The 24,665-nt window shown below is 43.7% G+C and overlaps 1 protein-coding gene across 6 annotated transcripts in view; it reads right to left on the bottom strand.

Annotated features, from left to right (window-relative positions):
- LOC145358791 (phospholipid-transporting ATPase IC-like) overlaps nt 1-24,665 on the bottom strand; it is a 111,257-nt gene that overhangs the window by 62,356 nt on the left and 24,236 nt on the right. For 4 of the 6 annotated variants that reach the window (XM_080213079.1, XM_080213078.1, XM_080213081.1 and 1 more), the window contains 10 exons: nt 22,754-22,800; nt 22,565-22,633; nt 15,890-15,981; nt 14,326-14,439; nt 9,285-9,383; nt 5,769-5,830; nt 4,287-4,359; nt 4,123-4,193; nt 1,487-1,569; nt 167-325 (listed from right to left, as the gene is read on the bottom strand). In XM_080213079.1, the coding sequence (XP_080069205.1) occupies nt 167-325; nt 1,487-1,569; nt 4,123-4,193; nt 4,287-4,359; nt 5,769-5,830; nt 9,285-9,383; nt 14,326-14,439; nt 15,890-15,981; nt 22,565-22,622 (811 nt within the window). In that variant the 5' untranslated portion in view covers nt 22,623-22,633; nt 22,754-22,800. The remainder of the gene's footprint in view (nt 1-166; nt 326-1,486; nt 1,570-4,122; nt 4,194-4,286; nt 4,360-5,768; nt 5,831-9,284; nt 9,384-14,325; nt 14,440-15,889; nt 15,982-22,564; nt 22,634-22,753; nt 22,801-24,665) is intronic. The other 2 variants (XM_080213083.1, XM_080213082.1) reach the window with 1 other exon arrangement.

Here is a 24,665-nt window from a genome sequence, read left to right as displayed (position 1 = left end):
TCATAATCCCCACAACAGAGACGTACAGGATCCAAGTTGATAAAAACGCCTGATCTTAGCCAAAAGGCCGAGTTGACAATCATCGCCTGATATGGAGCAGATAGAATGTTGAACGTGAAGACCCACATTCTGACTACAACACATTATTATCCACTCTCTGACTTACCTGCAAATAAAACCACCCCGTAGCACTTCTCAGTATTTCGTATTCTACAACCGCGGAGTAATATTTGCTCGTTATCTAGCGAGAATTCTTGATTTTTCCAAAATAACGTGCCAGTAAATGAGTGCAGGTCACTGTTTGGTTTTTCACAGATTATTTTACCTGTGGAGACAACATGCATTTGCTTAAAGGCTGCTGGCAATTGTGTACCCTGTTTAAGAAATTCAGGTAAGGTCAGTGGAGGTTCCCTATTGGTTTCCCGCTAAGCTTTCCCCAAAGTCTCGAGACTTTGCGCGAGAGTTAATTTAATTCATCGTTTTAATTTAATAAATGTAATTTAGTGGTATAAATGCGCGTCTGGCTCCTTTCACTCTCAAAATCATGCGTCATAAAATTGGGCAAATGGAAAGTCCGGCAAACAACTAATTTTCCTAGTTTCTATGTTGCTGACAGGACACTGGGCAGCAAAGTGGCACAATGGTTAGCACTGCTGCTTCACAGTGCCAGGGAGGTGGGTTCATTTCCCGTTTTGGGTCACTGTCTGTGTGGAGTTTGCTCTTAAAATATTTTTAAAAATCAGCGTAACTTTTACCAATTGAAAATACTTAAACATGACAAGGTCTAATTCTTAACTTTCTCTATAGTTCCAATGTAAACATGGATGGCACAGTGGCATAGTGGTTAGCACTGCTGCCTCATAGTGCTAGGGACCTGAGTTCAATTCCTGGTTTGGGTCACTGCCGATGTGGAGTCTGCATGTTCTCCCCATATCTGCATGGGTTTCTTCCAGGGATGTGCAGATTAGGTTGACTGGCCATGTTAAATTGCCCCTTAGCGTCAGAGGGAATAGTGAGGTTAATATGTGGGGTTACAGGGATAGGGCCTGGGTGGGGTTGTTGTCAGTGCAGGCTCAATGGGCCAAATGGCCTCCTTCTGCACTGTTGGGATTCTATGATCTAGAGAAGCTTAATAATGATGTGATTTCAAAACTGATAGGCCCAAGGTGAGCAACTAGGATCCAAGATCTTACAACACAGATGTTCATTCAACTTCCAACCATTTATTTAATCCTTTGGATAAGGCTTTAGACATTAAGGAACTTTGAGTTTGCAGATATGATGCACATACCTTCTTCACCACTCCCAAATCAACATCAGTTTATCATTTACAACACATGGCAATGCTTCAGGTTAGATAAGAGAGTGTAAAGAGTGAATTTATGGAACAAGGCAAGGTCCTCAAGTCCATCCATCCTGTACTGTTGAAAACCTTTCCAATCAATGAAACTCAGAAGATGGTTCTGGAACCATAGTTCACACTTACCATTAAACTGTGCTAGTTGGTCCATGGTGTTCACCTCATTGTGTGTATCACTCAGTGCTTGTCTGTATTTAAGGTTGGTTTCACTGAAAAGAAAGTAGCTTTCAGTTATAAGCCTGTTGTATCAATCATTTTGATATCTGGAAGGCAATGACCTTGTGTTATTCTCGCTAGACTATTAATCCAGAAACATGTTCTTGGGACCCAGGATCAAATCCTGCCGTGGCAGATGGTGGAATTTGAATTCAATAAAAAATATCTGGTATTAAGAATCCACTGATGACTGTGAAACCATTGTTGATTGTTGGAAAAACCCATCTGGTTCACTAGTGTCCTTTAAGGAAAGAAATCTGCTGGTCTGGCCTATGTGTGACTCCAGAGCCACGGCAATGTGGTTAACTCTCAACTGCCCTTGGGCAGCTAGGGATGAGCAATGAATGCTGGCCAGCCAAAGACACCCATGTCCCATGAATGAATAAAAAAAATGCTGCCAGGCTATACAATTCACTGAGAATCTGGTAAAGGCCTTGTCACATTGGAGGGATTTGATGATGTCAAGAGTTACTATGATATTTTTGTTCCAACAGTTAGCGTAAAAGTAACTGGAGGGGTGGAAACTTATACAGTTTATGGAGCCACAGGACCACACCCTAGTACAATATAGGTTAGACTCTGCCTGAACCAACCTCTGTATATATAAAGGGAAAATGCTGGAATAACTCAACAGGTCTGGCAGCATGTGGGGAAAGAGAAAAAGAGTTAACAGTTTGAGATAGGACTTCAGGGCTGAAGAGGGGTAGAAATGTGAGGGATTATATCATTGGGAAGAAGGGAAGCACAAGTAGAGCAGGATTGAACTCAGGGATAGTTGGGTGCTCTGGAGAGATTTGACAAAGATGTCATGAACACAAGACAAAGGGAGTTTTAATGGTAGTGATAAAGACTAAAGAAGGCACTAATAGCGGTATACAGGTAAGATCGCAGAATGTGATAATTGGAGAAGAAAGATCAAATAAAAAACCTAAGAACCTAAGTGAGAGGTGGCCCTGTGGGGGAGAGGTTGCATTGGGACAAACAAAGAAAACAAGAAACAAAAAAAGGGAGGAGAAAAAGTTAAAGCAATTTCTGGTGTGGATGACACTACTAGAGAAGATATCAAACAAAACCTAGTAACTTTCTAATGGAATGGGTGGGTATGGAAAGGCAGTCCAGGGAATATAATATGCAAAAGGCAGGCTAACAGTTATCCTTGGCTGCACAGCCTGGGAAAAAGTTATTATTCATCACTCAAGATCAGGGTCACAATAGTGGGAACTCATTTTCAAAGTTGTGAGTGTCTGATTTGTAACCATTATGATTCTCTCTCAACTTGTATGAACGGTAAACCCACATGCTGACCTTTACACTTGAATTCCTTTCATAAGAAGCTCTGCATTCTATTTCCTATGTTTCTTCATTAGATATTGCTCTACCGGCTAAAGGGATCAAGGGATATGGTGGGATCAGGATATTGAATTCGATGATCAGCCATGATCAAAATGAATGGCGGAGCAGGCTCGAGGGACCACTGGCCTACTCCTGTTTCTAGTTTCTATATTTCAATGAAACCATCAATTGACAAATTTATCTCTAAATGCAGGAGCCAGGGAAATCCTTGTATGTCGTTATGCTCTTTATCTACATCCCTCAAAACAATCAGTATCATCGCTGAGAAATGGAGCATTCCAGCCAAGAGCATTGCTCTCCAAATCATGAAATGAAGAACATTAAATGAGAATAGGACAATTAGGCAAAAGGGATGTTTAAGTAAGAGCGTGATAGAATTGTGGAAGAATATTATGGATGGCACAGTGGCACAGTGATTAGCACTGCTCCCTCACAGCACCAAGCACCCGGGTTCAATTCTAGCCTTGGGTCACTCACTGTCTGTGTGGAGTTTGTACATTCTCCCCATGTCTGCATGGGTTTCTTCTGGGTACCCCGATTTCCTCCCACACTCCAAAAATGTGCAAGTTAGGTGGATTGGCCATGTATTGCCCCTGAGTGTCCAAACATGTGTAGGTTAGGGAGATTAAGAGGGTAAATGCATGAGGTTACTGAGATAGGCCCGGGTAAGATGCCCTGTCAGAGAGTCAGTACAGTCTCGATGGGCCGAATGGCCTCATTCTGCCCTGTAGGAATTCTATGATTGTTAGCGAGTTTGGACATAATAATTGCAGGCAGGTCAGGAGCAAATGGGATAGTGAGCTATTTGTCCCAAAGTACAATAAGGAAAAGGGTAGCTGATTAGGAAAGAGCTGGGCCAGTGGTCGTCTTCTGCCCTATGTGATTGAGATAAGTAAGCTGTGTCCCTGGGCAGAGAGTTTGCTATTCTTACTGAGCAAGTTTCTCAGTAGCTTGAATTGGAGACTGGTCCACAGGGTGATGCAATGGTGTGTCAGACACACCACTGACCAGGGACAAATGTAATTAAGAAACTGAGACCAACCTAATGTCATTAGCAACTTAATTGTAGACTGGTAAATGTTCCCTGTGGCAATACCACTGTCAGGAAAGGAAGCGGAGATCCATCACTTCCGAACACAACAAACACGGGAATATTCAACGTGAATGGCGATCAGCAAAGGTAGGAAACTTACCCATCAATTTCAGCTGTTTCAACATAACACAGGCTGTTTGGCTCCGAACTGGACAGCAAGAAGAGATCAGCCTGAGGAAACCACAAACATCAACATTGTTAAGAGATACTGAAGCACTGTCGCTCGGGAGAATAAAGAATGGGTAAATTTAAAAGATAACTCACCGGGACAAAGTCATTTTTCTTCAGACAAACCACATCACCTACTTGGAGTTCTTTCCATTTTGCAACAGTAAAACTATAAAAGAATCAGGTAAAGCATTTGCATTGATATGTTGCTTTTAATGCCTTTGGGGTTTCCCACAGTACTCCCTTGCCAAGGGAATACTTCTGAGTTACTTAGTCTCTGATGTGATATAGGTAGATTTGGCAGCCAAATTGCACGCAGCAAATTCCCCAAACAGCAGTCAGATAAATTCCCTGATGTGGAGATGCCGGTGTTGGACTGGGGTAGGCACAATAAGAAATCTCACATCACCAGGTTAAAGTCCAAAAGGTTTATATGGAATCATGAGCTTTCGAAACGCTGCTCCTTCATCGGGTGAGCGGAGAGATAGGTTCACATTTCAATCTGTAATTATCTTGCTATTGTGTCTTTGCCTATATATAAAGCACAGTATATATAGGCAAAGACACAATAGCAAGATAATTACAGATCGAAATGTGAACCTACCTCCCCACTCAGCTGATGAAGGAGCAGTGCTCTGAAAGCTCATGATTCCAAATAAACCTGTTGGACTTTAACCTGGTGATGTGAGACTTCTTACTGGGGCAGCACGATAGTACAGTGTTAGATCTGCTGGCTCACAGTGCCAGGGACCTGGGTTTGATTCCCAGCTTGGGTCACTGTGTGGAATCTGCAAGTTCTCCCTATCTGCCTGGGTTTCCTCCGAGTGCTCTGGTTTCCTCCCATAGTCCAAAAGACGTGCTGGTGAGGTGCATTGGCCACACTAAATTCTCCCTCAGTGTACCCGAACAGGTGCAGAGGGTGGCGACTAAGGAATTTTCACAGTGTTAATATCAGCCTACTTATGACACCAAATAAACTTTAAACTTTTAAACCTGTTGGATTTTAACCTGATGTTGTGAGACATCTTGCAGGTAAATTCCCAAACAATCTCTTGTTAATGATGCTGCTGGCTGCACTGACCGGAATATGGACTGGGACATGCCGGCTTTCATTGAAAGAATATCATGGGATCTTTTGCATTCACCCGAGGAGGTGGGTGGGAAATCAGTGGAATAGTTCAACTGATAGTGTGGAGATGCCGGCATTGGACTGGGGAGGGCACAGTGAGAAGTCTCACAACACCAGGTTAAAGTCCAACAGGTTCATTTGGAATCATGAGCTTTCGCAGCGCTGCACCTTCCTCAGGCGAGTGGAGGACTGTTAACCTGGTGTTGCGAGATTTCTTACTGTAGTTCATCTGAAACAGTGCAATACGCCCTCAGACCCACACTGAAGGGTCGGACTAGATTGTCTGCTCCATTCTCAGGAGGGGGACTGCCACTTTGAACCCCCTGCCTCAGGGGTGACAGTGCTAACACTTAGCCAACGTGGAATGCAGTGCGGTGCCAAATGCTTGCTCTTGATACTCGCCATGTTGTGTCGGGCGATGGTGGAAGTCGTGCTGTTTGACTGCTTACCTTTCCCCGACAAGAATATCACACGGTCTGTTGTTGATTTCTTTGTCATTCCTGTGACGTGCCTGACAAACACAGGGCCAAAACAGTGAGCAGTTATATTCCTTCTTGCCAATGACATCTGTCTTTATACAGTCAATCATTACAAATGTAATAAAGTGTCAACAATAAGTTAAAACAAAAAAGTCTTATACGTTTGGTGAAGTGAATAAACACACACAAACATCTGCCAAATTACAAATATTGTTTGCTTGGCTGAAATTAATAGCATATCTAGTTTAAATGTATATCTTGAAGGTCCCAATGCTTTCCTAATGTGTTCCAGCAATTGTAGATCCATCATGCAAATGGAATTGTGAGCAATATGCTATCCGTGACAAGCTAAAATTCTCCCTCAGTGCACCCGAACAGGGGCTGGAGAATTGCGACTAGGGGATTTTCATTGTAATTTCATTGCAGTATTAATGTAAGCCTGCGTGTGACACTAATAAATAAACTTAAAGCTTAAACTGGCGTGCATTACACAAGGCAAGAAGAATCAGCTCACGTGTAAAGGAAATATGAAGCCCAAGTTCTACAATATGAAAGGGAAAACTGAGGAGGGATCTCATGTATGCTGAATGAAATTCGATGTGGCATGACTAAAGCAAACTCAGAATGCTATTTCAAAATGAATCAAAGCAGGACCAGAGGGGTCTCCAAATGAATTGGGGTGGGTGGGGTGGAGTGAGTGGGATGGAATTACTGCCAGCCATGAGCTGGAACATGAACTGATCCTGGTAAAGGGAGCCAGCAGAGCTTTCCTGTAACACATTGGTTTCCTTCGCTGCTTTAAATCCTGTGTTCTAAATGATAAGTGTTCCAAATATGTTCTGTCTCCAGTGGGTTGGTTACAAGGATTGTTTTTAAATGTATTCATTAGATGTGGGCATGACAGGCTGGGCTAGCATTTATTGTCCATCCCTAATCATCTTTGGAATGAGTGCTTTGCCAGGCTATGTCAGTTAAGAGCCCTGGGGCAGAATTTTCCCATCTGCCTACCACGATGATTATAGCTGCGCGACACGGACCATGCAAAGATCCCTTGACCTCGGGTGGCCTTTTCCGATCTTGGGGCAAACACCACCAGAAACTCCCACCCCTGGAGTCACACATAGGCCACATCAGGTAAGGACGGCAGATTTCATTCCCTAAAGAACATTTGTGAACATTAGGGTTTTTACGACAATCAACAATTTTTCATAGTCATCATTTAATTACAGATTTTAATCAATTTCAAATTTCACCATCTGCTGATGACGGGTTTGAACCCAGAACCCCACAACATTACCCTGCCTCCCCGTGTGGCATGTGCAAAATAATTTACATAATCCTCCTCCTTTGTGAAAACATCACCAAACTGTGGCATTGTCGCTGGACTAGTAATCCAGAGAACCAGGGTAACACTCTGGTGACCTGAGTTCAAATCCCACCACAGCAGCTGGGGATTTGCATTCAATAAAGAAGTTTAATTATGACCATGAATCCATTGTGGACTGTCGTAAAAACCCATCTGGTTCATTAATGTCCTTCAGTGAAGGAACTCTGCCGTCCTTACTCGGTCTGGCCTACATGTGACTCCAGACCACAGCAATGTGATTGACTATCTAATGTTAGAAATGGGCAATAACTGATTGGCAGCTAATGGAATTGAACTTCAGTTAATAAATTTGGAATATAAAAAGCACTCTCAGTAATGGTGACCATGAAACTAACATGGGTTGTCATAAAAACTCATTTGGTTCACTATATGCCCCTTTAGAGAAGGAAATCTATCTGGTCAAATCATGTGACTTCAAGTCTATTAACTGAAATGGCCCAGAAAGCAACTTAGTTGAGGGGTGATTAATTCAAGGCCTTGCTAGTAATGCTCATGGCAAACTCTATCCCCAATTCCTATATTCAAAAAGCAATGCCTGCTTTTCCAAAATTATGTTTCCCCATGTTAGAAAAGCTTTCTTTTAAAATGATGCACACTCAGGATGCTAATCACAAGCCATAACCTTGGGATGGTTAGCTGGAAGATTAGCTAATGATATGTAAAATGGTAATATCCAGCCATCTAATATCATAAAGGAATAAATATACCAAGTGTTCAAAAAACAAGGAGACATTTTAACTAAACCTAACCTGCACCAACCCCCTTCATCCCAGGGATTCAGCCAGTGAACCTTCACTGTACTGTCTCCAATGCAAGTATATCCTTCCTTAAATTAATTTAATTGATTTTTTGAATATAGGAATTAGGAACAGAGTGCAGTTCCCATCTCTCACAATCCCATCCAACTAAATACCCCCAACCCACCTCCAATCACACCTTGGAGAGAGACATTAAATCCCACCCAACCAACCATAGCTGGGGAATGTGGCAGATTCAAGTTTCTGATCAAATCATAGGTTTATTATTTATACATAACACAAACAGAATAATAAATTGCGACTTAATATTTGGCACTCTTTACAGTGCAATAATACCTATAACAGATGAGTATCAGCTGGAAAATCCAATAATTTCTGTCCAAGTTCCTGTCCAAGGATAAGGCACCCTTGATCGGGGAAGCTTTTCTCTGAGCTAGGACTAAGGTGTGAAGCCATGTCTCCCAATGAAACCCAGAATACAGTAATCACAGCGAATGACCTTTTACCTATCTGGCTGAGTATTAAATATTGGGGAGACGATGGCCTAATGGTATTATCACTAGATTATTAATCCAGAAACTCAGCTAATGTTCTGGAGACACGGGTTCAAATCCCGCCATGGCAGGTGGTGCAATTTGAGTTCAATAAAAAACATCTGGAATTAAGAATCTACTGATACCCTTGAAACTACTGTCGGAAAAAACCATCTGGTTCATTAATATCCTTCAGGGAAGGAAATCTTACCTGGTCTGGCCTACATGTGACTCCAGAGCCACAGCAATATGATTGACTCTCGACTGCCCTTGGGCAACTAGGGATGGGCAATAAATGCTGGCTATGAGTTAATAAAAAAAGTTAAAAACCTTCTATTTTGGACAAATATTTATTACCTGCCCTAATGTTTATTTAGCTCAGTACCCATTATTGTCTAATAACACTGCTATGAAGGCCATTAAGACATTTTACTATATTGATGATGCTACATAGATGCAAATAATGGTTGTTAGCTCATAACGAATGCACAGTGGCACAGTAGTTAGCACTTCTGCCTCACAGCGCTAGGAACCTGGGTTCAATTCTCGGCTTGGGTTATTGTCTGTGAGGAGTCTGCATGTTCCTCCTTGTCTGTGTGGGTTTCCTCCAGGTGCTCCAGTTTCCTCCCACAGACTGAAAGACGTGCTGGTTAGGTGCATTGGCCATGCTAAATTCTCCCTCAGTGTACCCGAACAGACACTGAAGTGTGGCGACTAGGGGATTTTCACAGAAACTTCATTGCAGTGTTGATGTAAGCCTACTGAAACACTAGTAAATAAACTTTAAAACAAATTTGGAAGTACTCACAATGTCATCAATGATATCCTTAACTGCTGTTATTCCCAGAACAAAGGTGAGAGGAATCAGTGTTGTATACCAAGGTAAAGTCGCAATGGCAGGGATGGCCTAAACAATGGAAAGAACATTCAGGTAAGGAGGAAGGTATTTCCACATCTGCCAACAGATCTCAGATAAACTATTTGGTTTTGTGTTCCAATTTCTCTTTCATCCAACAGAATTAATGCAGAGCGGGCACTGAAATAGGCACCAAAAATTCTCAAGATGTGATTTTCCGGCCATTCCCACCGATGGGAACCCCCCACCGCAGGCTTCCAGGAGATGGAGGGTGAGAACAACAGGAAACCCCATTGACAGCGGCAGAACCCAAAGATCCTACTGCCAGCTAATAGCAGGCCGCCTCCGGAACAGACATTCCCAGATTTACCATCCCCACCATATTGCGGGTGTAGTAAATCCCACCTCAGACTTCAGGGATAACTCTCAGATTCATGGGCACTATCTGTACACAGCAGGAAAATACTGGATTCTATGTCTATTCCTATGTGTCCATTACAATTTCCCTTTGAGAATTGCGTGTCCCAAGACCCAACTTACCTTCTCGTCAGGATTACAGGCTGGGAACTCCACTCGCTGGGGGGTTTTGCACCTGCACAGACTGGGAGCGGGTGCAATCCAGCGTTTTGTTATTCTTCGGGTCAAGGGTGGGCAGATTGTGCTTGTGTAAAAAAATCCTGATCATGTGACCAGGGCGCAGATAATCGAGAGGCGTCCCAGGGAGTGTACAGGGAGAGGGGGATGGGGAACAGGGAGTAATTGCAGTTCAAAAAACTGAAGGGAGAGGGGAAGAGACGGAAGTTCCAAGCAGAGAAAGAGATGTGGTTGGCAGTGTGGATGGTGAAAGAACGGCTACAACAATGATTTAACAACAATAATGGCAATAGTGGCTTTAAAATGGCTATTCTGGCTGAGAGCTAAGCATGCTGGGAATTTTGGTCAACTTATAGGTTAAAACCAGATGCAGGTCATAAAGTTGCTCTGGTCTGGGGGCTGTGATCTGAAGTTTCCCAGATAAGGGAAGTTGTTTACATTAACCGATGACATTATTCGGGCTGTATGTGATTGGCCTAATCGAAGGATGCAAGTGAAGGTTTCTGATGAATTCATTGGCTGGATGACAGAATCTTCCAGAAACTGGTGGAGAATTGTGGATAAAGAGACATGCAGTCCTTTGTTTGCCAGCAATAACTCAAAGAGACCAACCATCGCCACAGGACCTGTGCCCTGAAGGATACTTCAGAGAAGGAGATGATAGATTCTATATCGAGAATATTTCTTGGCCAAGATTTTTCTAAACTCAGTTTTATCTATTTTCAGTTAAATAATTGAAGTTGATGGTCAGTTAAAGTTCAAGAGCAGTTTAAGAATTAAAATTCAGTTGAAAGTTGATGTTCAATTAAAGTTCAGTAAAGAGTTAATGAGTTGCAACTGTTTATGTTTGAGTTGGTACTAGAAGTGTTAAATAGATAAATAATTGAATTACTGTCCTCATTTGTCTCATTAAACTGGAGTACTTGGAAGGTGTTTAAATTAAAACTGTATAATAGACTATAATTAATGAGTGTTCCAGAGAATCCCTGAAGATCTAAAAAAAGCAGCAAATGGTTGGTGACTCCATGTCATGGGTCACTGCGACACAGGAAGTGCTTTTGAGTAGTGCTATCCTGCTTGGTGTGGTCTAAGAGCGGAAGCTATGTTTGTGAGTTGGTGCTTAGTGCAGACTTGGAAATCCATTGGAACAGTGCCACAGAATCCCTACAGTGTTGAAGGAAGCCATTTGGCCCATCAAGCCTGCACCATCAACAATCCCAGCTGGGCCCTACCCCTGTAACCCCCTGACCCAAGGCTGGAATTGAACCCAGCATTCCTGGTGCTGTGAGGCAGCAATGCTAACCACCATGCCACCCATGCCTCAGGAGACAAGCTTGAAACCCCATGAGGTGGACCATCGTTGAGGCCATCCAAGCAGCAGCAACTTTTGGAGAGATTTGTAAGGCGAGATCTTCAAAGGTGAAGACTGGGATCCCTCATAAGGAAGGCAGAGTTTTAGCGAGGTGGGTTCACTCTGAGTGTTTTCTGAGGTATTGTGTGTTTGGCCACAGTTTGCCTGTTAATTCACAGACACCTGATCTTTCCTCTTAATGGTCCATTAGTTTGTGGCCTGTTTTTCCACCAAAAACAATGGTGGCTGGGAGGCTTGGTTACTGAATTTACTCTGGACAGACTTAGACCGATTGTTGATTTACAAGTGAGTCAAGTGTTATTGAATGGGATGGAGCAGACAGCAAAGTGGAGTTGAGACCACAACCAGATCATAAGAACATAAGAAATAGGAGCAGGAGTAGGCCATCTGGCCCTTCGAGCCTGCCCCGCCATTCAATAAGATCATGGCTGATCTGTCGCTGCTCAGTTCCACATTCCTGCCCTCTCCCCATAACCCTTAATCCCCTCTCTTATCAAAAACCCATCAACCCGCTTCTTAAAAATATTTAGTGAGGTAGCCTCCACCACTTCAACGGGCAGAGAATTCCAGAGATTCACCACCCTTTGAGTGAAGAAGTTCTTCCTCAACTCCGTTCTAAACCACCCCCCCTTTATTTTGAGGCTGTGCCCCCTAGTCCTACTATCCTTTCTGAGCGGGAAGAGTCTCTCCACCTCTATCCTATCCATCCCATTCATCATCTTATACGTCTCAATGAGATCTCCCCTCATTCTTCTAAACTCTAACAAGTACAAGCCTAGTTTACTCAGCCTCTCCTCATTGCTCAACCCCCTCAACTCCGGCATCAGCCTAGTAAACCTCCTCTGCACTCCCTCCAAGGCCAAAATATCCTTGCGTAAGTACAGCGCCCAAAACTGCACACACTACTCCAGCTGCGGCCTCACCAATGCCCTATATAGCCTCAGCAAGACCTCCCTACTTTTATATTCAATCCCCCTCGCTATGAAGGCCAGCATCCCATTTGCCTTCCTGACCACCTGCTGCACCTGCAAGCTGGGTTTTTGCGGCTCATGCACAAGGACCCCGAGGTCCCTCTGCACTGTTGCCTGCTGCAGTTTTTCTCCACGTAAGTAATAATCCTTCCTACCATTATTCCTACCAAAGTGGACCACCTCGCACTTGCCAACATTAAATTCCATTTGCCAGTTCCTGGCCCATTCACCCAGCCTATCTAGATCCTTCTGCAGACTCTCCACACCCTCCGCACAATTTGCCTTTCCACCAATCTTGGTGTCATCAGCAAATTTCGACACCGTACACTCGGTTCCCTCCTCCAGATCATCTATATAAATGGTAAATAGCTGAGACCCCAGCACCGACCCCTGAGGCACTCCACTAGTCACCATCCGCCAATCCGAATAGCACCCGTTGACCCCCACCCTCTGCCTCCTATTTGACAACCAGTCCTCTATCCCACTAACACCCTACCCCCAACTCCATGTCCCCTGACCTTCTGCAATAACCTCTTGTGAGGTACCTTGTCAAACGCCTTCTGAAAATAAGGTCATCCATGGTCTTGCTGGATGCTGGAACAGGACTGATGCGCTGAATGGTCTATTCCTGCTCCTATATTCCTATGTTTAACCTTCAATGTTAAAGTATCTGATAAGTTATTTTATCTTCTGACCTTGTATACTGAAGTTCACTTTTGTTTGTTGTTGAAAATCCATGATATTTTCTGGCTTTATTCCCTTAGCAAGTGTGTTGAATCTCAAACTTTGCTTCAAACAAAATGTTACTGGTCGCTAACCAGATCGTATCAAACATTTGGGAGACTTGTCCAGGATTATAACACAAGTCATGATACCTTCACAAATTACAATACTCCACTGAGATCCCCCCCACACCCTCCCACCTCCTCCCCCAACCCCAACCGTTATATATTGTGGTGGGGCTTCTACTACCACTCTCACCAATTTTTACAGATGCACCATAGAAAGCATTCTTTCTGGTTGTACCACAGCTTGGTATGGCTCTTGCTCTGACCAAGACTGCAAGTAACTATCAAGGGTTGTAAACGTAGCCCAGTCCATCACATAAACCAGTCTCCCAATCACTGACTCCATTCACACTTCCCACTGCCTTGGGAAAGCAGCCAGTATAATCAAGGACCTCACGCACTCCGGACATACTCTCTTCCACCTTGTTCCATCGGGAAAAAGATGCAGAAGTCTGAGGACACGTACTAACTGACTCAAGAACAGCCTCTTCCCTGCTGCCGTCAGGCTTTTGAATGGACCTGCCTTATATTAAGTTGATCTTTCTCTACACCCTAACTATGACTGCAACACTACATTCTGCATCCTCCCTTTTCCTTCTCCGCTATGTACATGTTTTGTCTGTACATCATGCAAGAAACTTTTCACTGTATCCCAATACATGTAACAATAATAAATCAAACCAAAGCTCTGCCAGACTCAATCAGTAGAATATCCATTCCATTACACGTAAGCAGTGCATTAGGATTGGCTTTTAGCTCTGACCCTCATCAGCAGTAACTACTAAGCATCTAAGGATTTACTTTGTGCTTAACTGACCTCCATTCTTAACCTGTGATTATATTTGGGTTGCAGAACCACATCCAAGAGAACAGATTTCACACCGGGAACGGCACGGTGGTTAGCATTGCTGCCTCACAGCATCAGGGACCCAGGTTCGATTCTCGGCTTGGATCACTGTCTGTGCGGCATCTGCATGTTCTCACCATGTCTGCATGCGTGTCCTCCGGGTGCTCCGGTTTCCTCCCACAGTCTAAAAGACATTTTGGTTAGGTGCATTGGCTATGCTAAATTCTCGCTCAGTGTATCTGAACAGGTGCTGGAGTATGGCGACTAGGGGATTTTCTTAGTAACTTCATTGCAGTGTTACTCGTGACACTAATAAATAAACTTTAAACACAAGGATTGTAACTTGTTGTTCCAAATAATTTCTTCTTGTAATATTGCCAAAACACAACATACAGAGAGGATCAAGTTAAACAGTTCTTACCTGGAGAATGCAAATAAGCAAGTAGTAGAAATTAGCAACTCGGTGGAATTGTTCAAACAGGTTGAGAGGTAGAAATGTAATAATATTGTATTTCGAAGTCTTAATTTCATTGCCCTGGAATTAAACATAGATAATGACAATTGCAAGATGATTGTAATAGAAATATGCATTTTCATAATGATTGATTTGACCTTTGTTGAAAGTTGGCTGCTATTTTTGGATTGATTTTGAGGAACTTCTTGTTAGTCAGACAAAGTAACTCTCCAGTAATGATTATTCAGCTTTCAAGGAATCTGCCTTTTCCATATTTAACCTTTGATTCTTTTCCATCTTTCAGAATTAGTAAATATGGCTCTTAGCACTCACAGCCACCACTGTAGAAAGCCAAAGAAGAAAAAATTAACTTTGAGTCGATGATACCTCTCTCTGGGCAGAATTTAATGCCCTCTCCCATGGCTAGCTTGGCAGGAAGGTGAGGCATTTAATTATAGAATCATAGATTCACTACAGTGCAGAAGGAGGTTATTCGGCCCATCAAGCCTGCACCGACCACAATCGCACCCAGGCCCTATCCCCGTAACCCTTTGCATTTACCCTGGCTAGACTCCTGACAGTAAGGGACAATTTAGTATGGCCAATTCACCTAACCTGCATATCTTTGGACTGTGGGAGGAAACCTGATCATCTGGAGAAAACCCATGCAGACACGGGGAGAATATGCAAACTCCGCATCGAGAGTGACCCAAGCTGGAAATTAAACCCAGGTCCCTGGCACTGTGAGGCAGCAGCACCAACCACTGTGCCACTGTGACACCCGTCTATTCTATTCCATTTAGCATAAAGCCATTAGATTTATACAACATCTTGGACAAGATTTTGTAAAATCTGATGCTATTTAATTCCTTTGCACATTTGATGCTTGCTTTAACAGGTCTGCAGTTCTGCAATCAGGATAAAGAAAGAGGAGCACTGATAACACACTCTGTGATTTGAACTACAGAAGCTGCACAATATACAACAGGTGTGTGAAAGCTTTGGTCTACAATTAACCTCATAGCTCACCTAGACATCCATTAACAAGTGTCACAGGTCAAAGACAAAAAAAACTTCTAGAATTACAGCATCTGTCTGCATATCTGCACAAGTCAAAGAATCACAGAAATTCTTACGCGCAGAAGGTGGCCATTTGGCCCATCGTGTCTGCACCAGCTCTCCAAACCAACATCATGACTTAGTGCCATTCTCCTGCATTTTCCCCATACCCCCGCACAGTGTTTCTATTGAACCAGCCTCCACCATACTTCCAGGCAGTGCATCCCAGGCCCAAATGATCCATCCTATGAAAATGTTTTTTCTCACAAACAGTGAGATTCAATTTTAAATACAGGCAGTTTCCTTGGCATTGCCCCCATAACGTTACTGGGAGTGTATCTGAAATCCTGTTTACATAATTCAACCAGGAATAACTCAAGAGAGATTTCCTGGCCACAACCTGTGTTTAGATCATGAAACATCGGATCATCAGTGAATCAATCTGGACGTAAAAGCGAAGAAAGAAACTTACAGCATATTTCCTTTTCTTAAAGCAGAGGAAGGAAGGTTCCTTAATTTGAGTGTGGTACTGCCTGTTGTTAGCTTTGACTTCCCAGGTATGTTCTAGAAAGTAGAAAATCAACATGCTTTCAGTTTGTGCTTTAATCTGCTGATTTCTCCTGCTATCTGCTGTGTTTCCTACTTCTTTCCTCTTTATATTTGATTAATTTTCTTTTTCTGCATTGTGAAAATACACAGTTTCGTTTCTAGAAATCTTCCATTGGCCAACAAATTCAATGCTCACAAATACTGCTTTATCTCTGCTCACTACAGACTCCCACTGCTCTCTAGCCCACTCAGTCCTAAGCTTCAACTGCTGTCCCCCTGCTTACACCTAATCCCCACTGCTGTCCCCAACTCACTCCTAATCTCCAACTCTCACTCCTGACCTCCCCCCAACTGTTGTCCCTTGCTCACTCCTGACTCCCGCACACCCCCCTTCCTGTCCACCGCTCACTCTTAACCTCCAACTCACACTCCTGACCCTCCACTGCCGTACCCCACTCACTCCTAACCAACTCTCACTCCTGACCTCCCTCCCCCACTGCCAGCCTCTGCTCACTCCTGACTCCCCCACACCTCCCCATTTCTGTCCGCCCGCTCAATCCTAACCTCCAACTGCTACCCCTGCTCACTCCTAACCTCACACTCCTGACCCTCCACTGCTGTCCCCCACTCACTCCTGAGCCCCCACTGATCAATGCCAGCTCCCATTACTCCCCACCACCCCTGTCTCAATAGGAGTACTTGCTATTCTGTCATTCTGGGCATCACCAAATGAAATCTACAAATAGGCAAAACAGAATAAACTCATTCACTAAAATGGAAAACAGAGTGACTGTTGGTAACAAGAAATGAGGAGGATTTGTGCTGAATTTTTTATGGCAATTGCAGTTTTCATTAAAGTACTTTCACTTTTCACACTGTGACTAGCACCACAGATAATCAGAGTGAAAATGGAATCCACACTCTGCTTGTATTGTGAATCCGTAACAGCACAGATACAGCATCGTTCAGAGGTTTGTTCAGGGGTCACACGTTATGTGGAATAAGGTAGCTTGCTTCTGTTGACAAGGCTTTTACAAATAGATTAAAACCAATATGTCATTAGATATTATCTCTAACCATCCTGACTGGGAAATATATCGCCGTTCCTTGGCTGGGTCAAAATCCTGGAATTCCCTCCCTTGTGACATGGTGGGTCAACTCACAGTGGACTGCAGCGTTTCAAAAAGGCAGCTCACCACCACCTTCCCAAGGGCAGCTGGGGATGGGCAGTAAATGCTGGCCTAGCCAGTGACACCCATGTCCCATGAATGAATAAAAAAAAAGCTTGAAAGAAAGATTTCTGGCAATAACCACCATCTCCCCCCACCCCCCCCGCCCCCCCACTCTCCCGTCCCCCACCCCCCCCCCAACTCTCCCGTCCCCGACACCGCAGCGGGTTTCCCAGGGAGAAGGCATCTCGCCACTGGCCGCTGGTGGGATCTCTCAGTCCTGCCAAAGTCAATGGCAATTTTCCTGGTTCACTTCTCCTGCCACTGAGGCCAGGGTCAACTTTGGCAGGACAGGAAGATCTCATCAGCGGGAAGGACTGGAATATCCCGCAAATAAACTCTTTTTCTCTCTCCACAGAGGCTGCCAGATCTGCTGAGTTTCTCCCGCACTTCAGTTTTCATTACTTATTATCTGTAAAATAGTCAGCAACACCCTGCTGGTCTCTGACAATGCATTTTTAAATTAACAAACCGGCTATAATTTTTGCTACAAAGTGATTACAGATGCGCCTTAAGACAACAGCATGAGAGGCACGGTGGCACAGTGGTTAGCACTGCTGCCCCACAGCGCCAGGCACCCAGATTCAATTCTGGCCTTGGGTGAATGTGTGGAGTTTGCATGTTCTTCATAGGTTTGCTCTGGGTGCTCTGGTTTCCTCCCACGATCCAAAAATTAGGTGGATTGGCCATATTAAATTGCCCCTTGATGTTCAAAGAGGTATAGGTTACATGCATTAGCCATGGTAAATGTGCAATGTTATGGGGATTGGGCAGGGATGGGCCTGGGTAAGATGCCATTTAGAGGGTGGCACATTGGTTGGCACTGTTTATTTATTTACTAGTCACAAACAAGGCTTACATTAACACTGCAATAAAGTTACTGTGAAATTCCCCTAGTCGACACATTCTGGCACCCATTTGGGTCAATGCACCTAACCAGCACGTCTTTCAGAATATGGGAGAAAACTGGAGCACCAGAGGAAATACACGCAGACATGGGGAGAACAGGCAAACTCCACACAGTGACCCAAGCTGGGAATCAAATCCAGGTCCATAGCGCTGTGAAGCAGCAGTGCTAACCACTGTGCTATCGTGTGTTCCGCCAGGGACCCCAGTTCAATTCCATCCTTGGGTGACTCTATGGAATTTGTTCGTTCTCCCCGTGTCGATGTGAGTTTCCTCAGGGTGCTCCGGTTTCCAGCCACAGTTCAAAGATGTGCAGGTTAGGTGGATCGGCCTTGGCAAATTGTGTCCCTTAGTGTCCCAAGACGCATTGGGTAAGGGGAAATCAACGTCTCAAGATGCATTGGGTTTCGAGGATAGGGTCTGGGGTGGATGCTCTGTCAGAGAGTCTGCGTAGATTCAATGGGCCGAATGGCCTCCTTCTGCACTGTAGTTATTCTGTGAGCATGCTGTGGACCTCTGGATGGAAACCACTGTGACCTGCCAGAGCCTGACAGGATAGGAACATCAGCACAAGGAGTCACCAGAACAAGGAACCTGTTTTATTTGGAGTTAATGTCAGTGTTGGCAAAGGTCTAACTAACCCACTCGCTTCTTACTACCTAAGAATTTAAAACTGCCTCCAATAACTTGGTCAGACAGCAATGTGAAGCCAGCAGTATAACGCTGCGATACCCACGGCTAGGAATACTCTAAAACCCATATACACGCACTGCATTGAAGAGCACTAAACTTGGTGAAATACAAACTAAGTATTAAATGGAGGGACTTTGCATGCTTTCCGTACCATTGGAGTACTCTAACCAAACACACTGGATTAAATGTCCAGTAAATTAATGTACTGCTGTGCCAGCGATAGTATTTGATACTAATACACTGGCTGCATGTTGAGAATTAAAATTAAGCAGGCAGGATAAGAGCCTTGTTCTAAAGTGATGCTGTAACTTACACCACTTTGAGACAATGTCAAAAGATGCAAGAGATGAATGGTACGGCCGTGAAACTATACAACAATTCATCCATGTGCGTGTCTACTGAAAATAACCAAGAAAGCAGCTCAAAGAACACTTCAAGAGACTGAAGGAAAACAATCAAAGTTCAACCAAGGGATTAATCCTTAACTTTTATATCCTGAACCAATTTACAAAGCACTCTGGCAACCTGTACAATGCAGATGACTTTGTAACCCAGCTACGTCCTGTTGTTAAAGTTTATTTATTAGTGTCGCAAGTAATGCTTAGACTAACCCTGCAATGAAGTTACTGTGAAATTCCCCGAGTCGCCACGTTCCGTGCCTGTTCAGGTCAATGCACCGAACCAAGTTATTAGTACTTTCAAAACTGTTACGGTTCCCCCTTGACAGCAAATCTTGCATTAAACCTGTGAGCAAAGTAATGAGTGATGTCGTGCCCCCACTATGTGAACTGCCTTATAGTTCAGAGTTTTCCGGTGCTGACACTCCTGGAATGATCAGGGCAAGGACAGGAAAATCTGACGTTTAATGTTTCTCCAAATGTCCCCATCCTGCCCGCAATGATGCCCGCTAGAACCCACAGACTGTTAAAAATAACTCTTTCTTATTTTCCTGTGGGGTTTCTTACACTGCGTAAGCTGCAGTGTATGAAACCCCACAGGAAATGTCACAATACTTTCCGTGATAGACTGCCTGGGATTGCCACAGCTCCACCTCCAGTGACAAGTTCACCTCCTTTCCCTTACATCTGGGAGGAGGACAGCTAGCCTGTGCTTGGCACTTGGACAGCCTATTGTCAGGAATTTGCTGGGGCATGGATTGCAAATTTAAACCTGTGCCCAGCATTCTGCATCTACTCTATCAACTAGGGATGGGCAATAAATGCTGGCCAGCATGAATTAATTTTAAAAAAAGTCCAATAGCTGTGTCAAACTTACACTTTTTATAGTGTCACTCAGAGTTTGTAATACCACTGGGGCTTCCTAAAGCTTAAAGTTTATTTATTAGTGTCACAAGTAGGCTTACATTAACACTTCAATGAATTTACTGTGAAAATCCCCCAAATGTGCTGGTTAGGTGCACTGGCTGTACTAAAGTCTCACTCAGTGTACCCAAACAATCGCTAAATTCATAGAATCCCTACAGTGCAGAAGGAGGCCATTCGGCCCATCGAGTCTGCTCAAACCACAATCCCACCCGGGTCCTATTCCCATAACTCCACATATTTACCCTGCTAATCCCCTGACATTAGGGTTAATTTAGCATGACCAATCAACCAATGTAACCCGTACATCTTTGAGCTACGGGAGGAAACTAAAGCAACCCAGAGGAAAGCAACACAGACATGGGGAGAATGTGTGAACTCCATACAAACAGTGACCCGCACTGGAATTGAACTCTGGCACTGTGAGGCAGTAATGCTAACCACTGTGCCAGCGTGCTGCCCCCACATTCTCTGCGTGAGATTCTTCCAGGTGCTCTGGTTTCCTTCCACAGTCCAAAGACGTGCGGGTTAGGTTAATTGGCCATGCTCTATTGCCCCTTAGTGCCAGGGTAACTGCACGGTATTATGGAAATTAGGACCGGGGTGGGTTTGTTATCAGCGCAGATTCAGTCTGCCAAATTATCACTTGCTGCATTGTAGGGATTCTATGATCCTTACTGGGAGCTTCATTTTTAACTTCTCCCTGTTCCTTGAACCTCTCCCCCTCTCTCCTGCTTCTCCCATGGTTTTTGTGAGTTTTCAGATGGGACATTTGCCTTCGCCTCCAGGTCCTGTTGGTCACGTACGTGGGCCTGACTAATGTAAAAAAATCTAAACTGTGCACATTCGCCATGTCTTGGAGGTGTCAAAGGCGGAGCTGAAGACAAAGGTTACTTTTCAAATCAATTACACAAATTTTAAATCTTTCTTGGCGGCACACATGCAGCACATCACTAGTTGGGAATCACTGATCTAGCAGGCCCCTTGATTCTAAGGAAGGTTGGAAAATTATGGCCAATCTCTCCTCAACTTCCACTCTCATTTCTTTCGATATCCTCATGCAGTCCTGATGCATTATCAGTAAGACAGCCTATTCTATACCAGCTTCTTATCAATTTTACACCCTTCAAGTGTCTGAACTACCTTTTCTTGGGTAGCATGTTAATCTTTGGTAAAGACAGATGGAAAGTATCAAATCAGTGCCTCAATTTACATCTGCCTCCTTACGGAAATCCCCATTTTGGTCCCCATTTGGCCTCACTCTACCTCGTCTTGGACTATTTACGTACACGTATAAACTTTTGGATTCCCCTTTATATTAGCTGCCAGTCTCGTCTCATGCTCTCTCTTTGCTTCTCTTACTTATTTTTCTCTATATTTGGTCCGCTTCATAGAATCACAGAATCCCTACAGTGCAGAAGGCGGCCAGTCAGTCCATCGAGCCTGCACTGACAAAAATCCCACCCAGGCCCTATTCCCCATCAACACATTTTTTTACCCTGCTAATCCCCTGACACGAAGGAACAATTTAACAAGGCCAATCAACATCTTTGGACTGTGGGAGGAAACCAGAGTGCCCGGAGCAAACCCATGCAGACACAGGGACAATGTACAAACTCTACACAGTCACCCAAGGGTGGAATTGAACCTTGGTCCCTGGTGCTGTGAGGCAGAAGTTCTAACCACTGTGCCATCCTTCTCAATTGCATTATCCCCTGACATAACGTCGTAAACACGCCTTTTCTGCTTAATCTTTATCTCTATCTTTTTATCACCCAGGAAGCAATAAATGTGTCATCAGTGCAAGCAGTGCCACACTCTTTGACCTCTGCTAATTCCGCTCCAGCCAATTACACTCCTTCTTGTGTTTCACATTTGGGAGTGTACTTATGCCTCCTGAATAAAGTGAGATCAGAGGTGAATTAAGGTTTATTTATTAACTAAACAGAAATCAAAATATTGCTCTCATTTGGTGCTTTGTTTAGCTTTCCAAAATAAAGATACCAAGCAGTGTGGTTTTACTCAGTCTAACATTCATTTATTAGTGTCACAAGTAGGTTTACATTAACACTGGAATGAAGTTACTGTGACAACCCCCTAGTCCGGTGCCTGTTTGGGCACACTGAGGGAGAATTTAGCACGGCCAATGTACCTAACCAGCACATCTTTTCAGACTGTGGGAGGAAACTGGAGAAAGTCCACGCAGACACAAGGAGAATGTGCAGACTCCACACAGACAGTGACCCAAGCCAGGAATCGAACCCAGGTCCCTGGCGCTGTGAGGCAGCAGTGCTAACCATTGTGCCATCATGCCATCCTTACTTTGGTTTCAGTGTTTGCAAACCCACATTGCAGTGCTCTGGACTCCCCAGTACTAGCTGAAAGTACACAGGATAATCAGTTCTAATGCAGTGCTGAGTATATAACATCAATGGACAAATTTCTTACCCTTTGATAGTTGACATGACTCAAACTGATTTAAATTTGAAGTTTCGGAAGTGTTCATTATGGAAACTGCTGTCAAAAAAATAAAATGGCGACTTAATAAACTCCAAACTGAACAGGTGAAGAAAATCAAAAATGATGAATAAAAACGATACAAAACCGAGCTAAACTGAAGAAAGAAATTCTACATACCTGCAACCCTCAACAGGGTTAAACTCAGACTACCTCAGCCACCTATCCTGTAAAGAGAAGATACAAAATTTAAAACATGGGACATATTGCTTTGACCATGTTGGCTATGCCTGCGTCTATATCAACAGAGATGAAATGGAAAAGCTTCAGGTTTCTCGGTGTCCAGATCACCAAAAACCTATACTGGTCCCTCCACACTGATGCTATAGTTAACAAAGCCCAACAGCACCTCGACTTTCTCAGGAACCTAAGGAAATTTAGCATGTCCGCTATGACTCTCACCAATTTTTACAGATGCACCATAGAAAGCATCTTTTCTGGTGCATCACACCTTGTTGTGGTTCCTGTTCTGCCCAAGACCACAAGAAACTACGAAGGGTTCTAAACGAAGCCCAGTCCATCACGCAAACCAGCCTCGCATCCATTGACACAAAAACAGAAAATGCTGGAAAATCTCCATGGGTCTGACAGCATCTGTGGAGAGAGAATAGAACCAACATTTCGACCCTTCGCACGGTCATCCAGACTCAAAATGTTGGCTCCATTCTCTCTCCACAGATGCTGTCTGACCCGTGGAGATTTTCCAGCATTTTCTGTTTTTGTTTCAGATTCCAGCATCCGCAATGTTTTGCTTTTCTCCAATACATTGACTCTGTCTACACTTTCCGTTGCCTCAGAAGAGCAGCCAGCGTAATTAAACACCCCACACACCCTGGACATTCTCTCTTCCACCATCTTCTGTTGGGGAAAAAGATACAAGTCTGAGGTCACGTACCAACCAACTCAATGACAGCTTCGTCCCTGCTGCTGTCAGACATTCAAACGGACCTACCCTCTGTTAAGTTGATCTTTCTCTATACCCTAGCTATGTAAGATGACATTCTGCACTCTTTCCTTTCCTTCTCTATGAACAGTATGTTTTGTCTGTATGGTGCGCAAGAAACAATACTTTTCACTGTATACCAATACATATGACAATAATAAATCAAATCAAATGAATTTTCATTTCTGATGTCTCAGTACACTTCCTTCTACCAAATGCCATATGGTTCTGCTCAGGATTTGTGGCAGGTTCATAAGACCATAAGACATAGTAGCAGAATTAGGCCACTTGACTCTGCTCCTTCATTCAATCATGGCTGATTTTTTTTTTCTCATCTCTATAATTCTGATCCCTTATTAATCAAGAACCTATCTATCTCTGTCTTAAAGACATTCAATAACCTGGCCTCCACAGCCTTTTGCAACAAAGAGTTATTCATGAGAAATGGGGACCTCAACAAGGATTTTCATTTGGGAACTATCTCCATGGAAGCCTATAACAATGTGTTTTTTAAAGAATGGAAGCAGATAAGGCTGTCATTTCACATTGCCGCAAACAATTTTAAATTCCTCCAGATATCTCAATTTATCAATAATTAGGCACAAGTGGGAATAGTGAAAGGATATGTGATGATTAAAGAACCTGACCATGCACCAAGTCCTTAATCCATGCTGCTTAGTAATCATTTCAGCTACATTTATGGGACAGATTCAAACATGCATTAACAAGCTTCTTATTACTTGTTACAAACATTTGGAAAGTATACAGCCCTGAATCTACTCTCTGTCATCTCCTCCAGCCCTAAGGCCAAGCTTAGACCTTGGGCAAAATTTTCCGGTCATGCTCGCCCCAAGACTCCCATCTGACGGCAATGGACCTTTGCATGTTCTATGTCCCTCCTGTTATGATTCCTATGGCAGGGAAAATTCCGCCCAACTTGTAACTAGTTTCTTAATGCTGAAACTTTTCCCCATAATGCAGTCAAGTGGGAGACGGGGCCCATGACACAGACACATGGACACACACCCACGCACAGCAACAAAGACAGAAATGCTCTGAAAAGCTGAGAGCTTTTTTTAAACTCATTAA

This window comes from Carcharhinus amblyrhynchos, chromosome 26, assembly GCF_965287045.1.
Source record: "Carcharhinus amblyrhynchos chromosome 26, sCarAmb.v2.hapA, whole genome shotgun sequence".
In the NCBI taxonomy this organism is placed as follows: domain Eukaryota; kingdom Metazoa; phylum Chordata; class Chondrichthyes; order Carcharhiniformes; family Carcharhinidae; genus Carcharhinus; species Carcharhinus amblyrhynchos.
Note: the sequence above shows the minus strand (reverse complement) of the source record. Positions and strands in the feature narration are given on the sequence as shown.